General features: G+C 37.4%; 1 protein-coding gene across 2 annotated transcripts in view; it reads right to left on the bottom strand.

Moving 5' to 3' along the window:
- The window catches only part of GALNT2 (polypeptide N-acetylgalactosaminyltransferase 2), an 89,361-nt gene that overhangs the window by 38,134 nt on the left and 37,725 nt on the right, over positions 1-13,502 (bottom strand). For both annotated transcript variants that reach the window (XM_054629533.2, XM_077175604.1), the window contains exons 2-3: positions 1,989-2,079; positions 14-167 (exon numbers count right to left, since the gene is read on the bottom strand). In XM_054629533.2, coding sequence (XP_054485508.1) covers positions 14-167; positions 1,989-2,079 — 245 coding nt within the window. The remainder of the gene's footprint in view (positions 1-13; positions 168-1,988; positions 2,080-13,502) is intronic.

Raw genomic sequence — 13,502 nt, 5'->3', positions numbered from 1 at the left:
GTTTGGCACTTACTGATCATGCCTAGTGTCAGGAATGCTGCGGTCCATTCGCAGTTTGTCACTCTCCACCTGATTGAATTTATTCCGTGCGTAGGGATCCTGGCCCGATCGCACCACAGTAGCACCAACATAGGCATCCTGATCAAAGTCTTGCCACCGAACTTTCCCTACAGTAAAAACAGGAAAACATCCAGTTTAATAGTCATGATTTAAGGAACAGCATTCAGTAATCCAAACACAATTGATGAAAGATTTAATTAAGTAACTAAACTTCAACGGTAGTGTTAACAGTGTAACATCAAAACTCACTTATATATTAAATTTGTCTAGACTATCCTGCAAATTAGTATCAAAGTTTTAAAACAATGCAAAGAATCTGCAGAAATATGAATACCAAGCTTCACTGCCACAAAAATTCAGAAGTTTGCCTATATGAACTGAAAATAAAAAAAAATTATTAAAGGGTGTATAGTTCTGTGACATCTTTGATGTTTAATTCCAGACTCTAATACTACTTTGCAGTAACAATTCTCCAGTCTGTTACATCAGGCCATAAGAGACTACTAATCAACATATGAAATGAAAAAAGCCATGACCTGCTCTACTGCACACTTAATCTTACCTCTAGTTTCAACCCTTCCAGCTTCTGATAGCTCTCCCTTTCAACCTGTGACACTTCCCACTCCCTTTAATACTCAAACAGGCTATTTAAGGCCACTAGGAAAGGATAAACCTTGGTCCAGAATACATAAACATTCAAAAAAAGGGAAATAAGAACTGCTGGAAGGTGCAAAATTGGCTGATCTAACACCAGAAACAAAATTTGTAGACAGGTCTGTTAAGCAGAACAAATAACTGAAAATATCTGCCAGAAACCAACTTAAATAAGCCAAGCTCTTCAACTTTTGGAGATTTATTTCTCAATACATACACGAAGTAAAGGCTTTGCCAAAAAAGTAGACATAGATAACCAGTCTTATTTCCCTTCTCCAAGGAGTGGCTAAGTTTAGGTAGGCCAATGGATACAGAAAAAAAGGCATCAATAGCAAAGAACTTATGACTGAAAAAGAAAAATCATGCCTCACATGTTCGTGGGGATGGGAGTTCCCAGCTGCTTAAAAGAAAGCTTGCCTGGGTTAGTTCTTTCTGCAAGAACTCATAGTATTTCAAATGTTTGGCCAGACATATTTGTAAGCAAAACACAAGGATTCATAGAAGAGAAGCAAAACCTGTGATGCTATCTCATCAGTAGTTGTCCTTGTCACAGGTTAAACTTCAATTGTGTAAAAAATTCAAATTCAATTTTCATTTTTCTGTATGCTTTAGGTTGTCAATTGTAGCTATATATGAAATCTCCTTGATGTGAAACGGTTAAGCGGCAAAAGAAGTTTATGGAAACATTTACATGAAATGAAGATTCCTTAACACTTAGTTTTCCTAACTCATCCTCAAGGCTTGAGGATTTCACTCAAACAAAATAAAAATCACATTGCTCTGTTATTTTCCAGCATGTGACAAATACTAAGCAAGCATGAGGAAAAAAAATAAAGTACACCAGCAGCACAGTTAGGAAAATCTGCCAAATCAAAAGCTAGAAATAAATCTAAAAATGTATGAACCTTGGCTGAATCTTCAGTCAAAATAACAGTCCCAAGGTGACTTGTCTGTTGCCTGCCAGCATCATCCACCAAGAGAAATGGACTACTTTTGTACCAGAGGCTTTTACAGTATCTCAAACCTACTGAAGGACAATACAAACATACTAGCAAAGAACCACACTGCCTATTTTATCTCAAAGGAGCAGTGAAGCAGGTGAGATTTAAGGATGCTGAAGCTACAAGCACAAAGAAGTACATGTTGCTAAAATAATCCTAGCACTTTCAAACTACAAAGAATTATTAGAATCAGAACAAGTGCAGTGTTTTATGGCTTTCACTGATAAATGTTTTATGGCTATGGATCTTTCATAACAAATCTTACTGCAGTACCGGGAGGTAGTGTCTCCACACTTTGTGCCTTGTCCTCCACATCATTGCCACGCACTTCTTTCCTTTTGGGGTCGATATCATTTGGGTCCTCCTGAAAAAAAAGTAAATAATCTTTAAAATAATCTTAATTTAGTTTTGTGTCTTCAAAGTAAACTTGGTTTTCCAGATTTTAAACTTAGAGTGGTCCAAGAAAACAAGGATTTTAAGAGAAACAATGATTATTCTTTTAATTTCTTGAAAAACACAATAAAAATTGAGTCAGACTTTTGCAATTAATTTATGTAAAAATTCTTCTTTGGAAAAAAAAAAAAGGAAATTATTAGGAAAGATGGAAAAAGATAGAATTCTTTTTTAGTCAGTTATGTTCCAAGGAGCTACATGGGCAAAAAGGTTAAGCAAGACCTGAAGAAATCCCTGCTCTAACAAGGAACAGCCTAAACAAAGTTCTTTGAAAAGAGAAATCAGGTTATCTAGCAATTATATCCAGAATGACATCCCTACTATTGGAAAAATACTTCAAAAATATTTTCTGTGTTAATATAATGGGAGTTTATTCTGGGCTTCACAGGCAACTCTGCTGGATTTGTGATTGCAGAGATATTGATGATTTAGATGGGCGGGGGGCAAATAGTTTCACCAACACCCTCCTCCAATTTCCAACATTTATTTTGAACCTATAAATCTCATTTTCCTTTCAACAGGAAAAAAAAAAAAACCCTGACCACCACACTTTTGCATTCTTATCACCACAAAAATACAAAATATGAAGCTGGAATTACCCCATTATGCATTTGGAAGAAGTGGAGAAGAGGCTAACTTTAAAACAAAAACTAGCAACTGCATGGACTGTATGCCAATTTGTACACTACACTTAGCCAATTGATTTAAGTGCCATCAGCTTCTGTTGTTCTTGCACACTTGCCAAAAGAAATTCTGTTTCCTTTTTTTAAATCTGCACCAAAGGAGTCCCATCCATAAAACCAGTTATATTGGCACTATCCTGAGAAAAAGACCTTTACTACAACATGCAAGAAGATACAACACTATGCCTGTACTAATCACTGAGTGCACTGAAGCCAAGCAGTACAGAACAGTTCTCATCTCTTACAGGAATCTGCCAGAGTCTCCAGAGCAGGGTGATGGTGTATGAAGTGCATACTGGAAAATATCTCTGCTGTCCCAGCTCCTAAGCCACATCTGGGGAATTCTTTGATGGAACAGTAAGTAGCTGGAACAGACCTAAGTTATGCTGGGGAACATTTCAACCACAAATGATACCATTTCAGCTTGTCCCCAGGCATCCCAGAACTTTCCAATGTAAATTCAGCTTAAGTCACTAAGTGCTAAATTGGCACTAATATTTAGAAATATGTTGAAAAAGGCAACATATTTCTAAAATACTGAAATGAAAAGCTAAATACAGATGCTTCCCCCACCCCCCCACCCAAGAAATACAGTTAAATCAGTTAAAAACTGAGTACTACTCTGAGTACTAATATATATATATATATATGTATGTGCATGTTTTTCATAGCATCATGCATCAAGGATCCTAGAGAGAAGGAATTTTAACAGGTTCTTATACTACATGTCCTTATGTTGGTACATGCTTTGGGCTACTGGGCCTTGTGGACCTCAACTGATACCCCTGCTTAGAGAAAGCTGTAGGACAACAACAATGAAGAAAACCAAAGAAAACCCACACCAACACAAAAGCACACTCCCAAAACCACACAATACATTTCAAGAAAATGTTTATGACTCACACTGATGAGGGAAATTATATGTCACTGTGCACTGAGTCCCGCCAGCACAGTGAACTATATGCTTTCTGTATTTTGAGAAAGTTGTATTTCACTCATTATTTGGCTTTGTGCACCATTTTAAAGACACTACAGAAACATTGAAATCCAAGTATCAATGGTATCTGCAAAGTTCAATGAAGCTCTTTACTATTCCAGATGACTGTAATGAGTCTAAAAAACACATAAGTTGAAAAATAAATGTAAAACATCTGCTAAACAGTAGAAATAATAATACAAGTAATAATGCAACGGTTTCTCCTGTAATTAAACAAAACAAACTATTGAGTACTTCTTCACTGTCCCACTCCCTTTAAGTCTTTGGGGTAAAACTCTGCCTTCACATTAATCCTTCTAGGTAAGGTGCATGTGCCATTGAGAGTAATTATTTATCAAGTTTTGCCACTTTGGATTTTGTTGCTGTTGTGTTTTGTTTTTTATAAAATAAACAAACTGCCAAAGCAAAGTTAGATTCAGAAATCTCACAGTTAAATGCCATTTTGAATTCTTATAAATGTCACCCTTTCAGGAAACTACTTGGTACAGCCTTCAGACATTTTGAGGTGAGGCAAGCTGCCACGATGGAAGTTGCCACTGCATATTGCTTGATGCTCACCTTGCCTCCTACAACTCCTTATAAAACAGTATTTTGATGGGAGAGTATGGGGCATTAAGGGATATTTACCTTGAACTTTGTGCCCTAGATTAGGACTTAGTGGCTCTAAAATCAGCAACTCAGTTAAAACTGATACTCTGGTGTAAGCAGTAACTTTCATCCAATTAAGACTTTGGAAGGTACATGTGGCAAACCCCTACCTTTTAGGTGCAAACAAGCTGTTACATCCTTAGCAAGAACTTGAGAACAGGAAAAGAGATGAAAGCAGTTATTGAAATCACAGGCATAAAAACACCCAGTTTCTTTATATCATTGATTGCAAAGTGCTTCAGCATAATAATTTGGTGCTATATAGGAATCCATCATATGTTCAAATGGCATTACCATGTTGCCATCACCACAGAGTTGCTTTTTCAGCTTGCCTTGCCAACTTCTAATGTGATATTAAAAGGCCACTTGCTTTTGAGGAGTAATCCTCTTGGTAAAAGACAACAATGCTGGCACTGACAAAACTCATTCATACAGAAAGCTAAGCTTAAGGGAAGATTGAAAGCAACTTAAACTGCTTAAGAGGAGGCACAGCTCTTTCATCATGAGAGCACAAGAGGGAGATTTAATGAATAAAAATTAAAAAGAAAAGGCTACTGTATTTTTCTACATTAAAATACTACTAATACTTTAAAATAATATTTTCCTGACATTTTTAAAAAGAGCTGACAATTTCAGGCTACAACTTGGTATGTAAATGCACGTGGACAACCACTTTGAAGTTATTGAAAAATAAAAACGTGGCTGCCAGCTAGCAGAGACATTGACCACACATTAGATGCACAAAGAACACCACTAGAATAAAACCTTTGTAGGCATTGCTCGTGCAGTTATTTTCTTAGGCCAGGACACATATCAACAAGAAAATAAGTGCACACCAGCTAAAATGCAAGTGTTGCAGGGATTTGGCATATTTTAATTTTACACATCATGTCACTGCTTCTGCTACTGAATCAGAAATTAGTGGGAAGACATGCAAAGAAACAAAATTGCAACCTTTCAAGTCAATTCAGTGGGAAATATTACAATAATACTACGGTAATATTTTTAACATAACAAATAAATGTACATTAATTTTTTAATTCAATTCTCTAAATACCTTTGCTATTCCCAGAGCTCTGAAACTAAGGGATGCACATTTATTTAACATTTTGTTAAAACATTCCTTGCAGCCATAACCTTGCACAATTCATTATGGTAAATTGACTAATCTGAAGGTGGGGTGGATTTTTTTAGGCTGATCAATCACAGAGTTGCTGCAACTTTTTCTTTCAGGACACTGCAAGCTCTGCATGCCTCAGAAAGCCCACATCACTGACAAACCTTGCTATTACAGCTCACTTTTCTTGCCCTGCTCTACTCACTCACTCCATTAAGACTAGCTGGAAGACTGAATTTGAGACATGTTGAAGATGCAACAGCAAGCTTCTCTGAGTCTAGTTTCTGTGAACTAGACTCAAAAAAATTGTTTCAGGAAATGATTGGTTACACATTTGCAGCTGCTCTGCTGCAGGGAAAGGATGAGGTAGTTCAAATTCAAAGCAGGATTCAAACATTTTTCACAGCATTTCTACTCATATACAACAAGACATTATGGTATTCCATGAGAAATTTAAGAGTACTCAATTTGAGTTTAGAAAGCTATAATTATACACAGATGTACATTAGTGGATAATTTCATTACCATTATTTAAATATTCCAGACCACTTCCCTTTAGTTTTGGTATATTTGTATGCATTGAATATTATATTCCTTACAAGCATTGCAAAGCAATTCTTCGTCAGTTGTTATTTCACTTGGCATCAAAACCAATTTTAAACAGTTCCAAGTCCCTAGGTATTGTGTCTATATAAAAAAATTTAAACCACATTTAAAACTACTACTGTTTTTCTTATTTTTGTCTCACAATACTTTTTTTTCCTTTTAATTATAGTTTCAAGTATCACGGATTTGACATTTAACTGCTACGAACTAGATCTCATTATAGCAGAGATTTCAACCCCACAGTGGCTTCCTATCAAGAGAACAACTTAACAACATGAAACATCCTTAGATACATTAAGATATCACACAGACCTTACAAGTAGCAACTCAACACAGATCTCTGAAAAGCTCTTGAGTTTGGAAATATCTCAAGTGGGAGCTGACTGTGCTCCCAATACCAGCCATTCCTCTCACAGGCAACCTAGATGCTGAACAGCATGCAACATTTGGGCACAAGAGATGGCTGTGAGTTATGTGCTTCCTGGACAGGTAGACACTCAGACAAAATCATTGAGAAATGTATCTTTGTTGAACAAAATACCTGTTAAGGCTTAATATCTGTTTCAGAACTTTTTAGGTGAGGGCTACTGCAGACAGATTTTCTTCTAGGGGTGATTTTCTAAGAGGAAAGTGAATACTGGCAGCACCTTCAAAGAGCAGCATTAGATCCAGCTGGCCTAACACAAGGCTGTGCTGCATCCAGCAGTACAGATCAGTCACACCAATTGATGGCTTTGGAAGGGGGGCTCTCACTGCAAGATGACTCCTCTAAGGACTTCATACACTTCTGTTCTGACCACATAATTGGGACCAGACACACAGAAGCACTTCCATGTTGTGTGGAGCAGCACTTGGTATTGCAACAGTGTAATGCCTGCTGAAGTTTGCATCCCTAAACCAAGCATAAAGGCTCCTCCTAAGAAAAAGACTCAGACATGAGGAGAATCTGACAGCTGACTAAGACACTGACACACTAAACCCAAGTTTCTTTGTTGCTGCTTAGTCTCTCCCTCTGTATTCAGTGTCTGCCCTTCCCCCCACCCCGATTCAGTTCACAATCTTTCAATTACCCATCACATCAGCAGAGTAAGCTCAGAAGCACCAGTTCCTTCCAACTGGTGTCCACCAGTGTCCTTCCAACTCCAACACAGAAGCTCCTTCAGCAGAGTCCAGTGTCCAGCTCAGCCTGATTTCTGACCCAGCACTCACTCCCTGCCTCCCAAGGAGTCTCCAGAAATACAACTCCAGTCTCTCCTGCTGCAGTAAATGAATCCAGCTTCCCTGTGTGCCAGGCAAGCACTCTAGCAATTTAATGTAATTACATTATGGGGCACCCACTTCTTCCCTTCTCAGCAAAAGCACTTTATACGAAACAGAGATAAAGTATTCTCTGAAAATGCCCGGAATGCTGCTTCTTACAGAAAAGACAAGCAGAAAATATCCCATAAAAAATGTTAACTTCTTCTGACTGCAAACCTGCTTAGCATACCAAAGCAGACATTTCCAAGCACACCAAGAAGTGAAACATAAACACTGAAAAACTAGATATTTTGCAATATTTGATTATCACTGTTAGTGTCCAAAATTATTACAGCAAAGATGATTTCATTTTCGTTCTAACTCCTTTACCCAGTGTAAGTAAATTGCTGTCAAAGGCACATTCTTTCCATCTATTTGAGTACTCAGAACAAAAATAGAAGCTTCCAGCAGGAGAAACACACACAGCTCTCATAGGAACAACATTTTATATTCCCCAAAAAAAACCAAAAAAACCCAGGGAAAAGCATCAAGATTACACCTTGATAGCTGCATATACAGGAAATGTGTTTAGATATACTCTCAGTTAATACATTCAAAACATTTTGAAAATGGCAATTACTGTAAGCTGTACTCTCTAGACAAAATTAAATGCCTTTGTGTCCTACCATCTCTGTAAATGTTACCTTTACTTAGTACAAAGTACATATTTTGTAGCTTACAGGCACTATCTAAAGTACTAAAACAACTATAAAATATGACATTTTCTAAACCTAGAATGGGATTAAACAAAAATAATGCTTCATCTGAGGTTTCTGGAAAACAAGTATACATATTCTCTGAGGAAGGTCTCATCCAACTTTGCAGTTGCAGACTTATTTGTACAGCAATTAGGATTAATTGGAAATTCAGGATCAACTTAATTTCTGGGCACAATAGACCTACTCAAATGATAAAAGCCAAGGAGCAACAGAAAATTCCAGGTAGAGCAGGTCAGGCTATTCAAGAAGTACAGATAACCTATTAAATATGAAGATTTGCATGCAAGTATATTTTAGGTTATCTTCAAATTTTCATAAGTTCTCTAAAAATAATAGCATGAGTTCTCTCCCCAATACCCACATTAGTATAACATACACTGGATTAACTGATTAGCCCACAAATGCTATACAGTTTCAGACTGTATTTCAGCATTTTACAAAAAAATGAATTTTTCTGTAAGTACCTGTCAATAAATTTAAAAAAACCAAACCCACAACACTTTTACAGCTTGGTGAGAATTCAGGTACCCAGCTCCAGGTAACCTATAATAAACCATGTTTCTTTTTGCCTAGAGACTTCATCCACTCTAGTGATAAATGTCAAAACTAAGTGGGACAACCTTATCACTTACCAGAAAAGCAGAGAATTAAACATTACTTGCCTTACAAAATTGACAATCTAATATATCACCAGAAAGAGGAAACAAAAAAACCAGAAACCCCAGAAACTAGAACATGCTTTCCATTTCCTTCAGCTCTACAGTGAAAAAACACTGTTAGAGCCAAAGTGATTTTCAGACTGACAGTCAAGACAATGCAATGACACCCCCCCAAACAGATGAAGTGTGGGTAAGAACACATCTTCTTGCTAGAGGCTACTTCTATTGAAGTCTTTCATGCCAAAAGAAGCCCTGCCAACCAAAGATCTCCACAGAGGCCACCACGGCCAGAAGCAGAATCAGCACCTGCTGTGCAGTGCCCAAGCAGCAGAAAGCAAAATGGGACTCTTCTGGCTTGACTGTCACCTCTTCACAGAAGCAACAGAAGTGAGGGGAGGGTCTCATACCCCAGACAGAACTCAAATGGACAAAAACACTGCAGAGCAGTCATGAAAAGGCTTTACCATTTTTTCTAAGATCACTCAATCCTCATGATTCATGAAGCTGCATAAATGTACAAGGATAGATGGCAAAAAGAAAGGGGAGGGAAGAAGAGTAGGAGAAACATATAAAGGGTATTGGGACTGACAGAAGGGAATAATCTCAAGTGCACCAGTAGCTTTGAAAGCAAGGAATAAACACCTCTAAGAATGGCAGCAAGCCATAAACAGAATCCAGTATTTCCTGGTAAATTTATCATGTCTCAAAAAAAACTCACTTGTCTGCATTACCTGCCACAAACTATGAAAATAAAACATCAGAAAACATTTGCAGTGATTATTTCAATTAAGGGTAACATCAAAGGCTATTATCACTCAATTTTAGTTTCCAAAAGGAAATATTGATGTTGACAAAAGACCTTCCCTTGAAAAGTTAATTCATGGGGATTTTTAAAATAATGTTGAAAACAGCCTTCTATTCCGAAAGTATTTGTCAGTACAGACACAGTTATATGATTTATATTATAAGTACACACTCAGCAGCAATAGTGTTTAAGTTGCTCTTTCAGTTGTGCTAGATTGGGAAAAAAATATCTAAGAATGTATTAATCACAAATCATCAATCAAAAGGAGCTGATTGAGCTGATTTATTAGAGATATGCAAGCAAAAAAACCCCCAAAACTCCAATAGCAAAAAAGAAAGCAAAACTTCACTATCTGCAACTTGATAAAAACATCTTACTGGTATATTCACCACCAAGGAACATTTTGTCATCATGTCTGATGTGAGTTTAAAAGTGTTTTGAAGTACATACTTAGGCAGCAGCAATAATTGCAGCATGCCTATCCCATAACTTCTAATGTTTGCAAGTAATATTTCTCTTTCTTGTTTGGGTTTTTTTGCTGTTCTTTTTGTTTTCTGGGTTTTTTTGTTTTAATTGATGAGTTTCTGAAATGGGAAAATGAAGAAAAAGTGGCAACAGCTTCCAAACAGGACATTGCTTGGTACACAAACTGTATCTGTCCACTGTGTTTCTTTAAAAGTCCATAGCTCTTGTTTGAGAATTACTGTGCACATTCATTTTCTCACTCAAGTGCTTTCCAAGATGTGAAACGTGAACCTCCAAATAGCTTAATACAAGTACACAGGCCTCAATTCAGATCCAAGGGGTACAGAAGCCATGTCATTCAAAAAATTTATGAGATTAGACTAAACTCCTGTTTAACAATCCCAGTTGATTCTACTTAGAGCAGAGGAAAGATCCCATGGAACAACTAGTCCAGTAAGGGGGAGAAAGGACATAATCCTAAACTGCTGCAATGCTTTGCACAGCAAATGTGGAGCTGGTGCTGCTTCCTCTGACAAGGCAGCTGCTGCTGACAGGGGCTGTTCACACCTCACCACATCTCCATCCCCAGCTGCTGCACTGTCCCCACTGCTCCCCTTACAGACACTGGTGTGCCTCATCAGCTCATCCAACTCATTTGGCTGACTTGACAGTGAGCTGGGGAGAGGTGTGGATGTATCATTTCACTGGGTGGGATTTTTTAAACCACAAGATCAACCACTAAATCTGCGGTACTGGATGCGAGGAAGCATTCCCAGCTAGGGTAGCAGGGAAAAAAGTGCCAAAAGGGGTATTCCCATTACAAGTAAAGGATTACAAATTCAGTTACAGCATTAAACTACCCATCACTCAAAACCACTACAAATTTTCCTTCCCTGAAAGAAGGCAATTACTCAACAAATGCTCAGGCATGATTTAATGCCACCTCTTAATTCTACAATATCAGAGGTGTCTGAGGAATTAGTCTGTATTTCAAAGTCCTACCCCTAATCCTCTTGGAATTCAAACTCATCACTGCTTGCTCTTAGCTCTCTAAAGAATGACTTGCTAAAGAAAAAAAGAAAAAAAAAAGAAAGCTTTTGCACAGGAAGAAAAGGGAAAGCACAGAAAGCCAAATTTTATTTTAATATTTACTTATGTGAGAAAGTGTCATATTTTCTGGAAGTCCCGGGAATTAAAGTTAATTAATTAAAATAAAAGTGAAGTACTGATCCAAAACTGTAAGTATACTGAAGTATTCCAATAGCACAGGCATTTTTAAGTCTCCACCTATATACATCTGAATGAAACAATAAGAAAATTGCTCACCAGTGATACAAGAACCAGATGCAGCAAAAATGAAGAAAAAAAAATCCCCATAACTTGTACATGCATCTTGAAGCACAGAGAGCAGAAACAGAAAGTAATTGGAACAAAATCCTTTTCGCTTAGTTTTATTTTATAAATATTTAAACCTGCAAATGTACCTGAGATCAAAAGGATATCAGAAATGCAATTACATCTAAAACAAAAACTGCTGGGGCAGTCACATCTACAGTTTGTTAGCAAAGGGGAAAGGTGACTATTATACCAAAATAACATAGAAATTGTTCAACCAAGAAAACTATCTTGCATTAAGGAAAAAGGAAAAATAACACCAACAAGATGCAGCTGACAAATTCAATGCTTTGCTGGATGAGATCTGTAGAGCTACAATGCAATAAAGCAACACAACATCACAACACATTTACTCAGCCATAATGGAAGGTTACCACAGGCATAAGGAAAGTGAAGATAGACTGAAACAATGGAATTAAAGTTGCTGTGTCTTGGAACTTTTCTATAGAATGCAAGAGCATTGTGTTGGTCTCTAAGAAAACAACAGGGGGAAAAGAAAGCAAGACTGATACAAAAATCTTGACTTGTTTTTAAATGGAAAAAGGTGAATCTTCAGATTCAGAAATCAAGGCATTGAAAAACAAGGAAACCATTTCCTTCTACCTCTTTCAAGGAGGTCATCTTTGAACACAAAGAGATGAAATAAGTCCCTGGAGTCTGAAAAATTACTTAGTAACTCCTCTAATTAAATAACCTTCAGAGAAAGCTTGTGCTTGACAGATGACTTCTGCCTTCAATAACTCTCTGCATATTTTCCCTCTATACCAACACTAGGATTTATGATCAGGTCTCTGCAGCTCTGGACACGTGACACAGTACACATAGTACCACTTTTCAGCATCTGTGTTTAACTGCAGATCTGCAGATTTTTACTAAAAAAAATATTGTCCACAGCTAGTGTGAAGTTTTACTCCAGTTCAAAAATTCTGACAGAAAATGGTATCTATTAATGCATTAAACATAAAAGGCTCCATACTACAAAATTCACATGGATGATTTCCAATAACATCTTTGATTTTTGCCAGACCCAGACAGCATCATTCATCTGCAATAGTCAGGACTACTAAATCAAAACTCAATCCCATAATGAAACAAATGCCTACCCACAAACAACATAAGAAGTGTGGAAGACAGACCCCTACATCAGAAGGAACAAATACTAATCCCTCCTGAGATAAGAGACATCTATACTTCAAATTTTTTCTGCCAGACTTTAGTACTAAGATTTCTACCTGAAGTAGGCAATGCAGATCTTTGTATCTATGCTCAACACAGAACAAAACTGATTATTCCTTTGAAAGACACTATTCTGCAATAAGGCACCAACTGGAAAAGAAAAAGATTGGAGGGTTTTTGTCTACTGAGGTTAGCACTCAAACTCATGCTAGTACAGGAAGCTATTGGAGAGAGGACTCTATTAGTAAAATTTCAAGCACACACAGACCCAGAGCTTCAAGGCAGGAAATCAGGCATTTTGCCTTGCTGCTCCTCACAGACAGCACTGCCTTTCCTCCAATCTGGCCTGCATTAGTTTGTTTGTACTCTCAGTAAAAGTAGTCCTTCAAGCTGGGATACTGTTAGTCCAGCCCTGAGCAAAGATAGATTGTAAGGCACAGAGGGAAGCAGTAATTTCAGGCAAATTTTATACCAAGAGTATAAATTGAGCTCTTTAGATACAATTTAGGTCCTGTGTGCAAAACATTCAATACTCCCACTGTGTATCAGACATCTATCAGACCTGGGAGCACATGAAGTTAACAATACACAAACTTATTCATGGAAAAAACCGAGGGGGGAAAAGTTTAGAAAAAATGAGACTGGGCAATTTACTGAGGCACTCAAGGAATTCTGCACACTTGCAAGCAGCAAAGCGATTTCACACTATGCAGGCACACTGGAGTTAATCCCATTCTAAAGAGAGATGGAAAACCTCCTCCTGGG

The sequence above is a fragment of the Agelaius phoeniceus genome, chromosome 3, assembly GCF_051311805.1.
Source record: "Agelaius phoeniceus isolate bAgePho1 chromosome 3, bAgePho1.hap1, whole genome shotgun sequence".
NCBI lineage: Eukaryota > Metazoa > Chordata > Aves > Passeriformes > Icteridae > Agelaius > Agelaius phoeniceus.
Note: the sequence above shows the minus strand (reverse complement) of the source record. Positions and strands in the feature narration are given on the sequence as shown.